Below are 20285 nucleotides of genomic sequence, written 5' to 3'. Positions count from 1 at the left end.
GCTATACAGCGTGAAAATGTCTACTACAAGAGATGTTTGTACTTACATACCGATTTTCGTTGCATACAAATCTGTGTGTAAATACTAGTTTGATTTGACCAATGAGACCTACTCCTGAAGCAGTGAAAACATTTTGTACCCATTACAGATTCTTATCATGAATCATAGGTGGCTGTTACAAAAGGGAAAACTCATAGTCCAAACTGTGACTTTCAGCAATTTATTTACAACGCTACATTATTCATCATTACACATAAAATCTGGAGAGCATTATTGACTTGGTTTACATGATAAATAGTTTTCCAAAACATCATGAGCTTTAATGCATTATACACTTTTCAGCTAAAAACATCGCTGAAACAAATATGTTATCAATTTACACAACTGACAAAATATTTCATTTACAAGAATATGCAAATATCTTAAAAACTGTACATTTAACACAAATTTCTATTTTACATTCAGCTCTAAACATCAAACTGTTAAATCATTTCTTTTTTCCCTTGGGAGAGCTAGGACTCTTCTTGGGTGAGGTACTACCGTCAGTCAACTCTATCTTCTTGTTGATGCTGTCCTCAGTAGATTTAATCTGCTCCTCTACTGACATCTTCATCTTCTTTATCTCCTCTGACAGGAATGTCTGGATCATCGATCGCAGCTCCTTCTTGGCTGGAGACTCCTCTGTTAAAACAAATTTTAGTTGTGGTACACCTGCATTTCACTGGATGCTCTGGCATGTTCGTTTGAAGCTGCAGTGAAACCTGTCTAACTGAACCCTAGTCTTTGAAGGGCATTTAGAAGTGAAATACATAAGAAAGAAGATTTTTATGGATATCAACTTCTTTCTTATGAGAACACAATGTTTCGGAGTTAATGCTTACTTCTTCATCAGAATACAACGTTTCGGAGTTAATGCTTACTCCTTCATCAGGTGATGAAGAAGTAAGCATTAACTCCGAAACGTGTTCTCATAAGAAAGAAGTTGATATCCATAAAAATCTTTATTTTAACTGAACACTACATGATGAAATAAAATGCTCATTTAGACAGTGATGATCATTTTCCAAAAGACACTAAAGTGACTGATGAGGCAAGAAAACAATGCATATTTCTTTTCTCTGACATCACTCACTTGAAAACAGTTAATGCAATCCCCAGTGTTAATAAAGCAAATTATACGGAATAGACAGGTGCCAGATTAGACAAAGTTTAATTGATCATAATATCGTAGTAAAATGGCAGGCCAAAGTTTTATGCAAGTTTTGACAATGTGCTGGATTTAGACAGTTACTGATGTTGGCAGGTTTCCCTGTATTAATATAGCAAGAGCTAATATGAGAAAAATAGGGCAGTAGAAAATCTGAATCCATGTGCACTTAGACTGCTTAATATAATCTGAATCTTGAGTGGACACTGTTCTGTTAATCTAATTTGAGTACACCTGGTTTGTCATGTCTGAACATAAAGAATGATATACATAGGAGGGACTCTTAAAGTCAGTTCAGGGCAGTCAGGATTTCCACAAAACCAAGTGTAACACAAGGTTCGACTGGATATATTGCACAAGTGAGTTTAGTTTTGCGCCGCACTCCACAATGTTCCAGCTATATGGAGGCAGTATGTAAATAATTAAGTCTAGACCAGACAATCCAGTGATCAACAGCATGAACATCGATCTGTGCAATTAGGAATCAATGACATGTGCCAACCAAGTCAGCAAACCTGACTACCCAATCCTGTTAGTCGCCTTTTACGACAAGCGTAGTCATCTGTTATGGCAAGCATCGGTTGCTGCCGAAGACCTATTCTACCCCAGACCTTCATGGGTTGTATATATTGCATAAAAACATGGTATTACTGCAGAATGTTGAGAGTAAGCAGCACTACCTTTCTCTTCTGATTTGTCTGCTCCACCTTCTGCACTACCATCCTCTTCCCTTTTCTCCTCAGTTGTCTCCCCTTCCTTTGCCTCTGTTTCATCTGCCTTGTCTCCCGCTGTTGATTGTACAATAAAGACCATTTTAGGAATCTTTTCCTTTTCCATGAGTTTGAACACTGGTTTGTAATATTGACTGAAATGACTGATGTGTGTGAATGTATCCATTCCACATCTCACAGCACACCATCAAGCTAAGACACGTATATCAACAACTCCCTTAAGCCACGTCCCTCTCTACTATTCTGCTATATACACACCTTCAGATGGTGAGGGAGATGGCATGGGAAGCCCAATGTAGTTTATTGCCAGGTCCAACTTCACCTGAAACCAGAGGAATATCACATACTGATCATTCCGCTAACTGCTAAAAAAGGGCCCAGGCACCAGATCCCTGAGGTTGACTGACTCGACTTTACACACACACCCCAAATAATCTGGGAATCTACTCTTAAATGTATTTTTTCATTACATGGTTTCAATTAATCAACAAAACTGATTCTTAATACAGCTATCACAATTATTACTCTTGCGCTAACTATTTGCAGTGTTGGTTTAGCTTTACATTAAAACTAATCAACTAAACGTAAATCATTTCCCTTTTACCCTATCATGAAATGAAATGTGATAGCCTGATTATAATGTGAAAATAAATGTGATTCTCTAAAGTATGTGAATAGACTTTTAAAAAAGAAATGGAATTGTAAACTTTAATGTCTAATACTTAATTGCTATCTGACTCTGACAAAGGCTTACGACAGACTAATGTCCACCAACTAATTATTTGCCACCATCCTAAACCAGACAAAAAACCTCAGATTTCATCTACAGTACATTCACATTCCGTGGGGGGAGGTGGGGTGGCCTAATGGTTAAGTGTTCACTCATCACTTCAAAGACCCGGGTGCGATTCCCCACATGGGTACAATGTGTAAAGCCCATTTCCAGTTTCCCCCCTGCTGTGGCATTGGAATATTGCTAGAAGTGGTGTAAGACTTTATATAAACTCACAAGCCTTGATGAGGTACAAAACATGTCTTTGTCAGATCAGGTGAGTTAGTTTGTTGACATACCAAAACAAGACTACTTGATCTGACAAGAACCACCTGGCAGCACCTTCAAACATGTCTCTAGTACCAAACCCTCTCATTACTCAGTGTCATGGAACTCTCTCCCCTGCACCTCAGTGTGCCCCTTTAATCTCAACTAAATAATTTCATCTACTTACGTAGATCATTTCCATTATTCTTTTACTTGAAGAGATTTGTCCATCAAACTTAAGTTCAAACTCTCATTTGCTCACACAATCAATTCTTGTTTCTGAATTTCCTGGTGGCCATTAGCAATCAGTTTGTGAAGACATGCTGTACGTCTAAGTGTCATGTGTATGGTAGACTCACCAGTGGTGTGAACGCATACTTGTACATCTTGAAGTGATGGAAGTAGGTGTTGATAGTGTACGTCTAGGTGTCATGTGTATGGTAGACTCACCAGTGGTGTGAAGGCATACTTCTACATCTTGAAGTGATGGGAGTAGGTGTTGATAGTGTACGTCTAGGTGTCATGTGTATGGTAGACTCACCAGTGGTGTGAAGGCATACTTGTACATCTTGAAGTGATGGAAGTAGGTGTTGATAGTGTACGTCTAGGTGTCATGTGTATGGCAGACTCACCAGTGGTGTGAACGCATACTTGTACATCTTGAAGTGATGGAAGTAGGTGTTGATAGTGTACGTCTAGGTGTCATGTGTATGGTAGACTCACCAGTGGTGTGAAGGCATACTTCTACATCTTGAAGTGACGGAAGTAGGTGTTGATGGTGTACATCTAGGTGTCATGTGTATGGTAGACTCACCAGTGGTGTGAACGCATACTTGTACATCTTGAAGTGATGGAAGTAGGTGTTGATGGTGTACGTCTAGGTGTCATGTGTATGGTACACTCACCAGTGGTGTGAAGGCATACTTGTACATCTTGAAGTGATGGAAGTAGGTGTTGATGGTGTACGTGTAAGTGTCATGTGTATGGTAGACTCACCAGTGGTGTGAAGGCATACTTGTACATCTTGAAGTGACGGAAGTAGGTGTTGATGGTGTACGTGTAAGTGTCATGTGTATGGTAGACTCACCAGTGGTGTGAACGCATACTTGTACATCTTGAAGTGACGGAAGTAGGTGTTAACAGTGTACTCTGTAATCTTCCTCACTTCGTCAGCACTGAACAGCTCGATGCTGTGTGGTGGACGCTGGAACAACAAGCCGTCTTGAAGACATCTTTGTAGAATAACATGCCTCAGTAGAAAGTAGTAGGATAGCATCATGCCTTAGAACTAATTTTTGTTAGATAACAACCTGCCTTATTAGGACTTTTTTTGCAGGATATCAATGTGGCTAAGTGCATGTTTGTAAGATAACAACTTACATTGACAGCATGACAGAGTATCAGAGCTTTGAAGTAGTTGAAAGTCTGGTCAAGATTTCCAAATGGGGTTTCTGAAAACAATAACATTTCATGGTAAAATAAATGTATATGAGATTGTCACAATGCTGATACTGTTAACCTCCAGGCCTTTCACACGCAAAAAATCACACTCTCATCAAGTCTTGGTCTTGAGCTACTGCCGCAGAAGGCAAATATGCTTCTTATCAGAGGTGACTAACGGGATCAAGTGATCAGGTTCGCTGACTTGGTAGACACATGTGATCAGTTCCCAATTGGATGCTTGATTGTCTGGTCCAGACTCGATTATTTACAGACTGCCGCCATATAGCTGGAAAATTACTGAGAGCGGCGTAAAACAAAGCTCACTGACTCACTCACTCACTCATCTACAGATTCTACAGAAAAGTTTGGACAACCAGACTATCCCACCCTAAAGAATTATTAGAGCATATTTGACCAGGAGACAAAACTTCGGTTTCTGACCTCCATGCAGATGTACTCTACCTGACAAACGATGTGTTTCTATTTGCTGATATCCAAAAGCATATGTTAAGAACAAAGGTTAAGAAGATCCAGTCACACGTAAGGTATGCAACTCCCCATAGCTAAATACCCTGCCTTAAGTCACTGACACAACTCAAAAAAGCTGCCAGATTAAATGATTTTCATAAATGAGGGCAAATTAATATCAAGTTTAAGTGAAGGATAACAGTCCTACCAGGTACCCATCCCCTGCGGAATAGACAGAACTATATTTCAAACAAAGTTGCTTTCCCAAGGAGACAAACCATGTGCCAGCAGCACTTCAGTCAGGGCAGAGGAAATTGAATGGAAAAGAAGCTGTGATGGCTCCAGGGTATGTATCGTGCAGTGCATGAGCAAGTATTGTGTTGAACCACTTTCAGCATTATTCCAGGTGAAACATTTTCCAATGATTTGAAAACCACAAACAGGAAAAGTAGCCATCACAGATCTGAGCATGAACGATATTATAACACAGCCCCATGAATTTACTCAAAAGCTGTTCTGTTACCGATGCAGACTTCATGGGTTTTCTTGATGATTGAGAAGAACGCTGATGTCTTCTCCCTGCTGAAGCCATTATCTCGGGCAAATTGTAGTGTGTAGTAGTACAAGTCCATGATGATGCCAGTCTTCAGGTCATCCCGATGGTCACTCAGTCCAAAGATGTCCGACAGGACACTGAAATATACACTCTATAGTCAGCTAAATATCCTCTGGTTTGTTTGATGCAAATGACAATGTAGTATTTTTTGCAGCATGTCCTGACAGAGTGCAGATTGAACTACACACACACACAATGTTACGTCTCTATTCACGATTAATTAACATCCAGGATTCAGGGCTGATAGTATTTCAAAATACTGCAGTGAATGTATCATTTAATGTACGATGTACATCAAATCACACATTCATTTCCAGATTTTCAATAAAACATGATTATACAATCTTGTATTCGACTTTGATTGCAGTGTACACATTATACTTTCCCAGCGCTTTTTTGGAAAATGAAATATTGGTTGTATTCTTTTCGTTGTTGGCATGTCTTATTTGATTAATTAGTTTTACTCAGATCTCGAAGATAGAAGCAAAACAAGGGAAATACTTTGTTATAGATCAATATAGCTGTATGTTCAATTCAGCACTTTTCCAGCCATATCATTGCATGAGCCATCAAGGCCAAACTTCAGACATTGATACCAACATGGGAACAAAACCCTGCACTATAAGCTATTGGTTGATATGTCCCATTTACTCAACTGCAGACCAATAAATGACATATTCTCATGATACTCTAAGATTTCAGCCTAATCTAATGAGATATTCAGACATGTGCAAGAGGTGATAGCAGATAAGGATTGTAAATTTTTGGTACATCTAAACAAAGAAGTATATTCAATTTCAAAAAGGAATACGATCAGAAAATTCAAAATATGAATGGTACTATATTATATTGTGGATAATACATATATCCTAAGAATGAAGATTTTATGGATATCAACTTCTTTATATGAGAACACAACGTTTCGGAGTTAATGCTTACTCCTTCATCAGGATGATCACCTGATGAAGGAGTAAGCATTAACTCCGAAACGTTGTGTTGTCATATAAAGAAGTTGATATCCATAAAATCTTCATTCTTATGCATTTCACTTCTAAATGCCCTTCAAAGACTTGATACATATATCCTGTATTTTCTGACTGCCATGGCACCTGGACACAAAACTGTTTCATACCATCTAAAGATGGTAAATTCTGATTGGCCCAGAAGTCATAGAGCATGAAATTTGTTACTTACCTCTTGATATGATCTGCATTGAGAGATTCATTGATCCTGTCCACATCATCCACTGTTAAGTCAGCCCTGCAAACCAAACAGCTACTTATTAGCCTGCGACCTTGTATCGCGGTACTTGACATAACCATAATCGTAAATATAATTCTGAACTTATATGGCCTATTTTATTGTGAAATCTGATTAACATGACATTTAATCAACATATTTGTGAAAGAATATTATTTGAACTTTGATAGTGTTTGAAAAGTGCAACTATGAAATAGGAAAAAGATAGATCCACCAATGGCACAAGTTTATCAAAGTCTCAATACATAAAATAAATTATCCAAATAAATTTATCCAACTTACCACACACATATTTTGGCTTTATGATCTCTGGGCTGCAACAAAAATATGACCACAAGATTAACATTGGGCTTAACAAGTTCCAAAGCTGTTAATTATTTAAATTCCACAAACTTAGCTGCTTGATTCTGATCTTGTGCGTTCGAATTCTGGAACTGACTCAACCCAAAAAGGGTAAGAGTTCCGACCGTAACCCCCACTTGAAATGTATCCTATTTACTAGGATTATTTAGAGGTTTTTAGGGTCTTAGGGTTAGGGCAAGAATGTGGTTTAGGGTTCGGGTAATGGTTAGTGTCAGGGTTAGGGTTAGGGTTTTTGCTCTTTATTATAGAATGATAAAATAAAACGGGAGTTACGGGTGGAAATCTTTCCCCAAAAGGATGTCGGGGTCCTTGAAAATAATGAAAATTTCTGTTGCAGTATTGGTAGTAACTGTTTTCACTTTCAAAAGAATGTTCTGATAAGTAATTCTGCAACAATGAAATGTGTGAACGCTTTTATTCCTGCGTTATTTTCCCTAAGATATCGCTCACCTGAATAATCTTCGGAACTTCCTGCTGTGTTTCCGCCAGTGGCACATCCTGTTTTTCTCCAGATTCGTCTGTAAGATGCATCCTGTCAAGTTACTCCGGACGTCGAAGCTGCATGTGCGAGTTTACAAATAATGGCGCCGTTGCTAAGCACCTCTATTTTCGTTTGCGCAGTCCACACGAGACTGTGTCGCTTCAAACATACACAAGATTGGAAAGAGTTATCTCCCATATACCACTGGCAGATATCGACCATGTCAAATATAATGACTGTACACGTTTTTCAGACACTCAATAAACCCATAATTTTTGCTAAAAATGAAATTGATTTGAATATAAATTGCAAAATATCTCAACTTAAACATTCATTCACAACGTATCAAAACAGCACAGAGTAATCTGGAGACTGAGTGAAATATAGTATTTAATAATTAAATATATCACTATAATATACGACTGTTTCTTTAGAAAATGACACGTAAAATCCAAATAGCACCAAAGGGCCTAATCGGTTTACAATAACACAAACCTTGTCCAACGATAGCATAATGTTGTTATTTGTGGCAATATAGGTCTAACAGTTCTAAACATGGCAGTGGCATACTGTTCTGTGAAATTAGACCAGTTTTAATCCTCTAGATAGTATTACCTTTTCTGGTTTGTTCTTTTATTACAAGCTTTGGCATAAACTGTATATATGTCTGTGTCACATAGTGTCATTCTCAGAATAATGTTGTGTGGTTGAAATAACGACCATGCATCGTTAAGTTGTGGCTCTCAAACATACATTTCCAATCTTGTGTATGTGTTCAGATGTCTAGGATGTAGTTTCACTCAGTCGCGTATCCATAGAGACTGCGTCTGAATCCATTTTCTGAATGGTCCTCCCGATTTGTCATACAATTACAATTGGCTTGCAGCCACGATCCCGCGAAACGTCACGGCGAACATCCATGGACCTTCCTTCACATGATAGCTGACTGAGAAAGTAGACACGTAGCATGATGTGGAGCTTTGTAGAAGTTCCCGATAGTCGATGTCATCCGCATATTTACGGTACCACGATGCCAGGTTCATCCGACTAATAAACTTTGCAACACGTGATTTCATCCGATAAATGGGTACGTACAATGTACATGGATGTAGTAGACAGTTTTCTAGGGACACCAGAAATGGGTTTCAGACTTTACCCATGTAGGGAATCAACCTTGGTCAGCGGGTTATCCCTCATCGCCTGTAAATATGCACACCTATAAAATATACATTTAACAGAGAAAGTAAAGTCTGTACTCACACTGGGTTTTGTATGTATTAATTCAGTGGATGCATGGTGTCATGGTATTTTGTATAAAATATTTTGTATAAAATAACATGCCACAGAACATACATGAGTGAGGGTTATGCATACTATAAAAAAGGGAAACGCATAGATGATGAATATGTTGTGAAAATGTTGTATTTTCAAACATGTATAACTCGTCTACAAACAGACTTTAGAGCATGACATTTTACGCCAATTTAGAAGAAGGTAATGTCTATACAACCAAGTGGATACTTTTAGATAACGAGACGCTGAGCGCGATGGTGACGACGTAGCACGACTCCGACGTCGGGTTTCCTGGCTTTCAGATCAATCCCTTCCAACCTGTTCCGTACATTTTGACCGGATATCCTCTGAAGTCCATGCACCCTGACTGCTGTGCTCTCATCCGTGACCGTACGATCACGCAACTGAAGTGCCCGGATGTACCGATCTTGGAATGGTAGCTTGAGGTCTGCCTGTACCGGGACGGTCATATGTCATACCTGTTTGGCTGCAACTAACATTCTAACATTCAGACTTCTGATAACAGAAGATTGGTAATCCCCAGCATGCATACTTTCAATGGTGATGTTCCGTGTCGTAGAGTCAAGACGTGACGAAGTGATTTTACCTTGAAACTCCATCAATACAAATGCCTCTTTCTGAAAGTAATCTGGATTTTTATTGCCAGACAGTGAATGTTCTTTGCTGCACAATTTAAAATGTGAGGTGATTTCCGTTGCGTTGTGGCGATGCCTTTCTAACCCTTCTAAAAATCTCATCAAAATCAACATTTGTAGGTAAACTCAATTTTTTCCTAGTGCAAGTGTGTAAAATCATGTTATCAACTATTCTGTTACATATTTTGACGACTGTTTGAACACACAGACAAGTAATAGATTTTTTAAAATGCAAATCGTCTGTGTGGTTCCTTTTTGGGATAGTATACGTTTTCACATGGCTAATTGTCTTGATCAATGACCAGTCAGCAGGTGACGAGTATGTGAGTATTGTTTTGCGCCGCTTTTAGCAATATTCCAGAAATAGCATGACGGGGACACCAGAAATGGACTTCACATATTGTATCCATGTGGAGAATCGAACCCGTATCAACGACATGACGAGCGAGACTGCCCCACCGCCCCAGCAGATGGTAGCGATCTATATTTATGGTCTGTAATAACATAATTATAGTCTACGCTACTTAAACAACGGTAATGAGCAGTATCCGGTACATGTTGAGTGAGTGAGTAAGTGAGTTGGGTTTTACACCACTCTGAACACTTTTCCCATTATATCACACTACTGCTTGACAAGTATTAGATGAGCCAACGCGTTTGTGACAAGCAGGCGGGGCAAGTAATGCTGACGGTGGCGTGAAATCAATACCACTACTGTTTAACACGTGTCCCGTAGAGCGATTTAGTTCAGCAAAACCCACCACTACTCGAATTGCACGAGGAAATTGAACTTTTCAACATTTAGACGACAACCTGTTTCCCTCTTGTTTCAAATGGAATGTTCTGGAGGGCGTTCCCATATATACAAATTGGGGTAAGTTGGCAGGTGGTGGCTCATCTATTACTTGTCAAGCAGTACGTCAGATTAACGGGGGAAGAATTCAATTCTGAAGTCAAATTTTGAGTGTTCTCATTTCATGACTTCTGCGAGCACTGTTACAGTGCTGACAAATCTAGAAGCATAATCGCAGTCTGGTTAGATGTAAAACTTCCCAGCCCTGACCAAAACTTACCTGCCCACAAAACTACTAATTTACTCAGTATAATGATTAAATCAAAACTTGCCAATCTTTGAAAAAAATCATGCCAGTGTAAGGAAAAAAACATTACCGGTTTATTTCAGATTTGTTAGTGAATTAATAACGATTTATCATCCTGAAATATGATGAATATCTTCATAGAAGTATCCAAATTCTAAATTTTAAATTTGAGAATCTGGCAGTCCGTGTTGAAAATAACCCGTCCTAGGTGGTCGGACAAGCAAGTATTTCGAACCTTGATAATCGTGGATTCCAACCAACAATCTAATATTTCTTGTGTGTCTAGGGGATGTAAACCTGTACAGCAAATTGATGACTGGACCACCCATGGCCCCGAAGAAAATAAAGATTGATATTAATATCACTACAGAATGTCGCTCATACTTATAGGGATATTTTATTTTTGCACTGGACATCTGATATACCTGACATATTTACACTGTTGCTAATTTTTACAGTGCGTGCACCCGATTCCTGATGAGAGTGACTGAGTGCGTTTAGGTTTACGGCGTTTTTATGTGTGGCAATATTCCAGCGATACCACGGCGGAGAACGCCAGAAATAGGAAGTCTAGGACCGTATTATATCCATTTGGCGGATCGAACCAGGATCCTCGACGTGACGAACGAACACCTTAACCACGCTATCCGCACCGCCCTGGTTACGGTAGTTGGTATACCAGTGGATGCTGTTATTTATTCACAATAACCTAAGCATGCGCATAGAATAAAATGGAAAACAAATGAAACAAGAATACACATTGTTTAGGAGCGTGACGTGGTGGTGGGGTAGACTAGTGGTTAAAACGTTCGCTCGTCACGCCGAAGACCCGGGTTCAAATCCCCACATGGGTACAATGTGTAAAGCCCATTTATGGTGATCCCCGCCGTGATGTTGCTAGAATATTGCTAAGAGCGGCGTAAAACCAAACCCGGTTAGTCGGTCAGTTTGGTGCGTAGCAAGTTAAGTGCTATATGGAGAAGGTTTTCAGGTTCATGTAGATGAAGAATATGACTCCATCATCGATAATCCAGTTAAAAAATGTCCCCGTGAACAGGATTGTATTAGTTGGATTTTGATAAGATGATACCTCGTATCATGTTTGCATACAATTGGCAAAGGTTGTTTTTTCGAAGAAGCTATGAAGAAGCTTTTCTTGATGTAAAAGTATCGAAATACATAAAACATTCCTGAATCGCCTTAGAAATTGAAAACGTTTACAATTTCAGTGTGTTTGTTTCATTATATATTGTTGGCGATGTTTTCAATTGTGCACCGTAGAAACTTGAAATTACAAACGCTGTTAAACCATATGTTTAGTTACGTAGCAGCCAGTGAGTCTGATTTGAAAAGAAAACCCGAAATGTTGCAAGTCCAAGAAACACCTATCTCATACTGAGAAATATATTCCGGGTTCGAATCCACAACGAAAGGCTCAAAGTGCACCCAGTGGACGTAGTACTATCCACGAATTGCAATCCCTACCCACTGATTGTGTAATGGCCGTAAATCCTGATTTTATAGGCACACTTTCAAATATTTTCGACAACATTTTGGCCTATATTACTCATATTGGGGCATATGCACTCACTTTAGCTTCCTATTGGTACAATAAAAGACTTAATATCCCTTACGACTTGCCTGAAATCGATAATTGAAACTTCGAGGCGAACGGCGTCCAAAAAGAGTACACTTGCCATATTATATTGAATGTAAACGATTGATTCTTACATCGAAAGCTGTCGAACGCGGTGTTGTCGGTGTTTGCCGAACTAGTAACAGTCACAGGTTGTGAGTAGGATATTCGTAAAGAGCGCTCCAAGGGCCATAACTCTATCGGGTTCGCTTGAAATAAGGTTCGACCGGTAGAGGGCGCGAACGTCGCTTTAATTCATTCGGACCTTTTAATTTAATATTGTAATCTAAATGCGTTTTTCATAATATGATTATGTGTTAGATTCTGATAGTACTTTTGAGAGAAATGTATAATGTATTGTTAGAAAAGTGTGGTGTGATACAGTGTCTATAAAGAGTTCGGCGTTCGTTTCCTCATGCACAGAAGCTTTACCAAGCGTTTATTCAATTGTTTACGGTAAGTCAAACTCCTCATCAAGGAAAAGTGTATATACAGAACACGTGGGGAAATAGTAGTACCACGACTCCGGAGGAGTTGTATCAAATATTTAGCTTTGTTTTGCCTGGAGAAAAACAGGGTTAACTTTTTCTCCATGATATCGATATCAGAACTCGCAAGAGTGGTCTAGCCAGACGTTTGGGTATTATCGTTGAAAACTTATATTCCTATGCAGCTGCACACATACTTCTTGTCAAGAGCGCAAGTATGTTGGAAAATTTGAGAAAGTAATTGGGCACGGCGAGTGTGATTTTAAGCCGCTTTTAGTTAAACCAGGCACCTTCTATTTGGAATACCTGTATAGTTATTCTGAATTCCGCACAGAGCCACCCTGGTTTAAGAGGTTTAATTCTGTATGCATTAAACTGAATTATAAGCGAGACAAAATTTATTAATCAGCAAAGACGGAAATAGTTTAACAAGTCTCCCGGTGTCAATTTTAGCGAAAGAATAGTCTGTCTCACCGTCCCCGAATGGCATTATTTCCCCATCTACTAGTGTTTTCCCGTAATGACAAACCCTTAAATGAAGCAAGTCTACATTTCCTCACGTTCAGGTTCTGAACTTTTCTTCTCACTGGTTCTCCTTTTCAGTTTAAAATTAATTGTTTGTTTCAATCAAATGTATAATTATGTATGTGTTTCTGAGACTAAGCGTTAACCTAGAATGTAAGCACAGCATTGAGTTATTTCAATAATGTTTCCCCGGCTCACAGAGCAACAACACATGGTGTTTACAGGTATAACAGCACGGTATAATCACTGGGCCAGTGTGTTTTATGACCAGCGTTTACATTGTTAACAATAACACACTCGTTCTGTCAGGAATGCACTTAGTCTAGAGATAAGGTCTAAACGTCGATCAGGCATTTCCTAGGAAGGGAATACTCATTAACATGAAAAACATTCTCTACCAAACACCCATGAGGATCCGGGTTAGAATTGCTCTTCTATTACCCATTCGTGTCGTGACAGGCGACTGACGGGATAGCGTAGTCAGACTCGCTGACTTGGTTGGCACATGTCATCAGCGTACATCAGTGTTCATGCTGTTGATCACTGGATTGTCTGGTTTAGGTTCGCTTATTTACAGACCGCCGCCATATAGCCGGAATATTGTTCAGTGCGGCGTAAAATTAAACTCATTCATTCATTTCACCACACGCTATGCCTAGATTCTGAAGCGCCGTTGGTTCTTCGTTGACTGGAACAAATGCATTACATCTGTTATCAAAAGTATGTAAATATTAACCATATGTTCGAACATAGCTGGTAAAAAATGCGAAAACCCATGGCCAAAGTCAACAAGTTTACGCAGCTGATATTAACTGCCACGTGAAAATATTTACGCTTGGTTTGACGTTGGCTAAACTGAAATAAATACGAATAAGTAGTGTTTAGATTTAGTCTAGGAGTGGGTGAGTGAGTGAGTGAGTGAGTGAGTTAATATTTAACGTCACATCGGCAATATTGCAGCCATATCGTGACGAGAACATACGTGACAAAAACGAAATATATATATGCATATTATGAAAAATATGTCGACGAAGGACAGCAAAACCACTAGACTATCACAGTAGGTATTAAAACTAGCGGGGTAAGTTAAAACATATTAGTATCACTATTTGGACAGTACAATATAAAAACAGTCCATAGATCGCCAACAACAGAGGGTAGATCACCATACTAGGGACCATGAGGACTTACAGTACCCCTGCTACCTGCATGGTCCTTAGCTGGATTTACGTGTGCACCATTCCTACAGCTGATGGTGACTGTATGCAAGATTAGCCACAAATTAAAATGACACATATTCTACAGCTAAGAAAGTGGACTAACATTACTAAAAAGATCCTTCACAGTTCGTGATTTAAAACAGTTAACCCCTGTGATCGAATATTCAGTACAGTCAAGCATGTTTTGTTTTGTATCACAAGCGATACAAAACGGAGGATCCTCACCTTTGAACAGGTACTCATGTGTATACCGCGTATGGCCAATACGACATCGTCACATAATGACCTCCTCAGATCTGGACTGACAACCCAAGTAGGTGTAACCAATATAGGGTTTTATTGCATGTAATTTATTGATACCTACTTGAGTGCACCACTTCTTCTGCATCAGATCTCGGATATAAGATCTTATTGTAGCTTTATAATCAGTATGGAATAAGAAGTGGAGTCACAGATTTGTTGAGTGCCGCCTTAGCAGCAAGATCAGCCAGTGTAATCCCGGAATTGGCTACGTGGTCGGGTAACTAACAGACGATGTCGTATTGGCCAGTAGCAAGATCATTATACATTTCAATAATTTGAGTTAAAAGTGGATGTTTACACGACAAATTTTTAATAGCCTGAAGGCAAGAAAGAGAGTCGGTATAGATTATATACTGTTTCTGTTTAGGGTGTCTTTGAATATATTTAAGAGCTGTTAATATGGTGTTTGCTTCTGCAGTAAAAATAGAGCTGTTATCTGGAATTAGAGAAGATATTGTTCTGAATTCATTGACAGTGGCACCAGCAACTGCGCCACCGTCCTTGGACCCGTCTGTAAATAGGAATTTGTAATTGCTATGTTTACTTTTAATTGATTAAATTCTTGTTTACATTGTAGTTCATTTGTTTCTGATTTCTTAAAAGTAGTTTTAAAGTTACATCGACTTGTGGCCTAACCAATTGCCCATTGGGAGAAGAAAGAAGACGGCAGCAATAACAAATGGCTTAATCCTGAGCCCAAGAGGAGGAACAAGAGGAGGAACAAGAGAAGATTTTTTATTGTACAAATCCTCATAGAAAGGATTGAAGACACAGTCATATGTAGGGTTTGACTCATTGGAACATAGTTTTGTGATTTACTGTAAAGATAATTTTATACGGCGTTGTTCAAGAGATGGCTCATCAGCCTCGACATATAGGCAGTCAACAGGTGAAGTTCTGAAAGACCCAAGACAAAGTCTTAGACCTTGGTGGTGGACAGAATCTAAACGTTTTAGGTTGCTTTTGCAGGCTCCACCATAGACTATGGAGCTATAATCAAGCTTCGAACGGACAAGTGATCTGTATAGGTGTAGGAGGGTAGTCTGATCACCTCCCCACTTTGAATTAGACACCTTTCAGTAAATCAAGTGCCTGCAGGCATCTAGTTTTTAGGGATTAGAAGAAAAATTAAATGTGAGTCGAAAATCAGACGTAAGAACCTGACCTCCTCGACAACTTTGATAGGGGTGCCATTTAAGAACAGTTCTGGGTCCTTATGTAGTTTGTATTTACGGCAAAAATATGTGCAATTAGTTTTTGATTTTGAAAATTTAAAGCCGTTTTCAAGACACCATTTATCTATTTTGTTTAAACATAACTGCAGTTGGCATTCAATGGTATGCATATTTTTCCCACGACAAGAAATTTTAAAATCATCCACAAAAAGTGATCCATCGACTGAATCATTTAAAACCTTTGATAAACTGTTGATTTTAATACTAAACAATGTCACAAACAAAATACTACCTTGCGGGACACCCTGATCCTGACTGTAATGATCAGACAGGGTTGAACCCACTCTAACCTGGAATTGCCTGCCATTTAAAAAGTTGGATATAATATAAAACACGGCCTCGTAATCCAAAGTCATGTAAATCTTTTAAAATCCCATGTTTCCACGTCGTGTCATACACTTTTTCTAAATCAAAAAAGATCGACACTGCATGTTGCTTATTAATTATGGCATTCTTAACAAAAGATTCCAAAAGGTGATCGATAGTACTTCTGTTTTTACGGAAACCACATCGTATATCTGTTATTAGGTTATTGGTTTCCAAGTACCAAACAAGTCGATTATTTATCATGCGTTCTATGGTCTTGCAAACGCATCTAGTTAGTGACATGTGCCTATAATTGGAAGGATCGGTATGATCACGTCCAGGTTTGGGGATGGGAACAACTATAGCATCACGCCATGACTAAGGGAAAGTTCCATTTGTCCAAATGTCTTCAAAAATATGTGAGAGTGTCTCCAAACATGATTCCGGTAAGTGTTTCAGGAGTTTATAATGGATGTTATCAGCTCCAGAAGCAGTGTCATGAGTCTGATCAAGAGCAGTATAGACCTCAACGATAGAAAATATCTCATTGTAATCTTCCCCATTATCTGAATTGAAATTAATAGTTTTCTATTCTTGCTGTTTTTGGTACTTTTGGAATTTAGGGTCATAATTGGACGAAGAAGAAAGTTTTGCTAAAGTTTCACCAAGTTTATATGCAATTTCGGTTCTACTAGTTAGCAACTGGTTTCCATCTTTAAGATGGTGAATGCTGCATTTGAAACCCTTCCCTTTGATTTTTGGGATCATATTCCAGACCTTAGATATTGGCTTACGCGAATTAATGTTTGATACATACTTTTGCCAAGATTGGCGTTTACTTTGTTTAAAAGTACGCCGTGCTTTGGAGTTTAAAATTTTATATTTATTCAACTTATGCACCCTAGGGTGTCTACGGAAATAGTGCTCTGCGTTTTCCGTTCCTTTCTAGCTTGTTTGCATTTATCGTTGAACCATGGTTTTCGAATATATGGAATTGAAGAGGACCTTGGTATACACTCGTCAGCAATGAGGGTTACTTCATCAAAGAAACTTTTTATGGCATCAGGAACATTATTGAAAGTTTCCGGTTTAAGTTTGTCAACACACAGCGTTTCGTATAAAGACCAGTTTGCCTTTTTGAAATTCCATCTTGATGGAGAAACATCAGATGGGGTTACAGGTGTTAGTAGTGGTGGGAAATGGTCACTACCACAGAGGTCATCATGAACTGACCATTTAAATTCGTTTAGTAAGTGTGAATCAGTCATTGACATGTCAAGGGCTGAATATGTTCCTGTGCCAGAATGTATGTATGTATTGGAACCATCATTAAAAATGCATAAATCGTTATTTGAAATAAAGTCCTCCAGTAATTTACCTTTGGTGTTTGTAGTTGAACCACCCCACAGTGGGCTGAGGGCATTTAGATCACCCATAATAATACAGGGTTTAGGAAGTTCATTGTAAAAGGCTTGTATATCAGCTAGTTGAAGAGTTGAAGACGATGGGATATTTAGAGAGCATATTGTAAAAGCAGCATGCAACGTAAGTCGCACTGTAACAGCTTGGAGATTAGTTTTGAGCATAACATGTCTGTGAATAACATTCTCTTTAACAAGGATGGAAGATCCTCCATTTGCCCTCACCTCCGGTGGTGAAAAAGTGTGATATGCATTGAATTGACGCAAAAGTATCAGTTTCGCTTAGATAAGTCTCCTGTAAACATATAGCTGACGGTGTAAACTCTTGTGGTAATAGCTGTAAATCATTAAAATTGGTCCTTAATCCCCTGCAATTCCACTGTATTAAGGTTGTATTAGTCATTTAAGGGGCAGTAACTGGTGACAGTGCTTTTTCTTTCTTTTTGGGCGAGTGACCACTGGCATTGTCATTAATGTTCACATGGGGGGATACCTCTGTATCCATATCCTCGAGCAACCCATACTTGTTGTACTGTTGCACGGGATTTTTGAGTGCCTTTGACACTCGATCAGTTTGATTTTTCTTTTTAGAAGTTTCATTTTTATGTTTTACGACGACTTTCGCACAGGTCTCAGATGCTGAGGAAGATAATGAACTTGATTTTTGAACCGGAACTGTGTTTTCTGGATTAGAAACTGGTTTGGGCATTTCACCATTTGTCCATGTAATATCTGTTTGACACTCTACAGATGTCGTGCTGACAGTTCTTATGGTTTTAGTGACTGACGCATACGATTGCCCTGCTGTGTTGGCAGAAGTAGCTGATTTTGTCTGTTTCATTGCTTCCACGTAACTGACTTTCTGCTCACATTTATTTTTTGGACAAGGGACTGATATTTGAATTCACTACTGTCTGTTGAAGAATACGTATGGTTTCCATGACAGTTAGAGCATTTTAAATGACGAGTACACGTATTTCCGCCGTGATCAGTTTCACCACATCTGACAGAAGTGATTCTACCTTTACATGAATTCTGACCATGTCCGAATTTCTGACACTTAAAACAACGAGTAGGTCGTGGGATGTAGAGGTCTACAGGCATGGAAAAGCAGCCAACTTTGATAGAACTGGGTAGAGCCGTTGTATCAAAAGTCAAGAGATGTGTATTGGGTGGATACACACGACCATCTTTGGGGTACGTAAATCGTGTGGCTTCAATCACAGCTTGACTTCGGAGTTCTGACACAATTTCCTCAATGGATTCATCAGCAACACAGCGATCACGGTCTCTCATGATACCTTTGCTGAAGTTAAGTGTCTTGTGTGCCGAGCAGGTTACGGGGATATCTGCTTTGTTGATGTCATCAAATTTATAGCTTGTGCTTTTCGAGCACATTCTTTAAGAAGAGCTCCAGAACGCAGTTTTTTTAACATTTTTAACTCACCAGCCTTCCCTTTAAGTCCTTTTTTCTAAAAGAAATGGTGAATATGAAGCTAAAGCACGTTCACCTTTAGCTTCCATGACCAGGTATCGAGGCCAAGTATCTCTTTCAGAATAGAGAAGTTTCGTGACAATTTCATTGTCAGAGGAATCTAATTCAGAATCAGATTCTGAAAGTTGCCGGTTTTTTTGTGTTTTTGTTTTTTGGTTTGTTTTTTTTCTGTTTTACTTTGTTTCCCCATACTGAAATGTTATATGGTCCAGCAAACCTGTTCCCTGTCCACCACGGAGCGCCAACTAGGGCGATGTCATACTTAAGCGGAAATCCAGCAAACAGTAACACCAAAGGGATACAGGTTTGTTATACTCTACAGATCATCAACCAGATTGACCCATGAGCCACCGCCTTCTGGGTATATGCTCTACAGATCATCAACCAGATTGACCCATGAGCCACCGCCTTCTGGGTATATGCTCTACAGATCATCAACCAGATTGACCCATGAGCCACCGCCTTCTGGGTATATGCTCTACAGATCATCAACCAGATTGACCCATGAGCCACCGCCTTCTGGGTATATGCTCTACAGATCATCAACCAGATTGACCCATGAGCCACCGCCTTCTGGGTATATGCTCTACAGATCATCAACCAGATTGACCCATGAGCCACCGCCTTCTGGGTATATGCTCTACAGATCATCAACCAGATTGACCCATGAGCCACCGCCTTCTGGGTATATGCTCTACAGATCATCAACCAGATTGACCCATGAGCCACCGCCTTCTGGGTATATGCTCTACAGATCATCAACCAGATTGACCCATGAGCCACCGCCTTCTAGGTATGTGCTCTAGGTAAGTGTCCCATATACTATCTGAAACTTTGTGAACAGAGAACATTCCACAATTAAAGTAATGAGCATAAAAAAGTCAAACACAGGGCTCGACGTGACCAGCCGATTGATTGAATCGGGCCCATTCAACCACCCGTCTAGGTGAAGTAAGGGCCAAAGTGGTGTGTTGAGCAAAAGAACGCTGTTCCAAGCTC

The 20285-nt window shown here is 39.3% G+C and overlaps 1 protein-coding gene across 1 annotated transcript; it reads right to left on the bottom strand.

The window, feature by feature from the left end:
• Positions 1–206: 206 nt before the first annotated feature.
• LOC137281320 (cilia- and flagella-associated protein 119-like) lies at positions 207–7746 on the bottom strand. The gene is made up of 9 exons (XM_067812496.1): positions 7578–7746; positions 7047–7078; positions 6699–6764; positions 5412–5581; positions 4358–4428; positions 4065–4181; positions 2197–2260; positions 1888–1995; positions 207–681 (listed from the first exon to the last, which is right to left on the bottom strand). Exons 1-9 carry the CDS (start codon positions 7656–7658, stop codon positions 488–490), a joined length of 903 nt encoding a protein of 300 aa, XP_067668597.1. The 5' UTR covers positions 7659–7746; the 3' UTR covers positions 207–487.
• Positions 7747–20285: the final 12539 nt, after the last annotated feature.

This window comes from Haliotis asinina, chromosome 1 (genome assembly GCF_037392515.1).
Source record: "Haliotis asinina isolate JCU_RB_2024 chromosome 1, JCU_Hal_asi_v2, whole genome shotgun sequence".
In the NCBI taxonomy this organism is placed as follows: domain Eukaryota; kingdom Metazoa; phylum Mollusca; class Gastropoda; order Lepetellida; family Haliotidae; genus Haliotis; species Haliotis asinina.
This window is presented reverse-complemented; position numbering and strand designations above follow the sequence as displayed.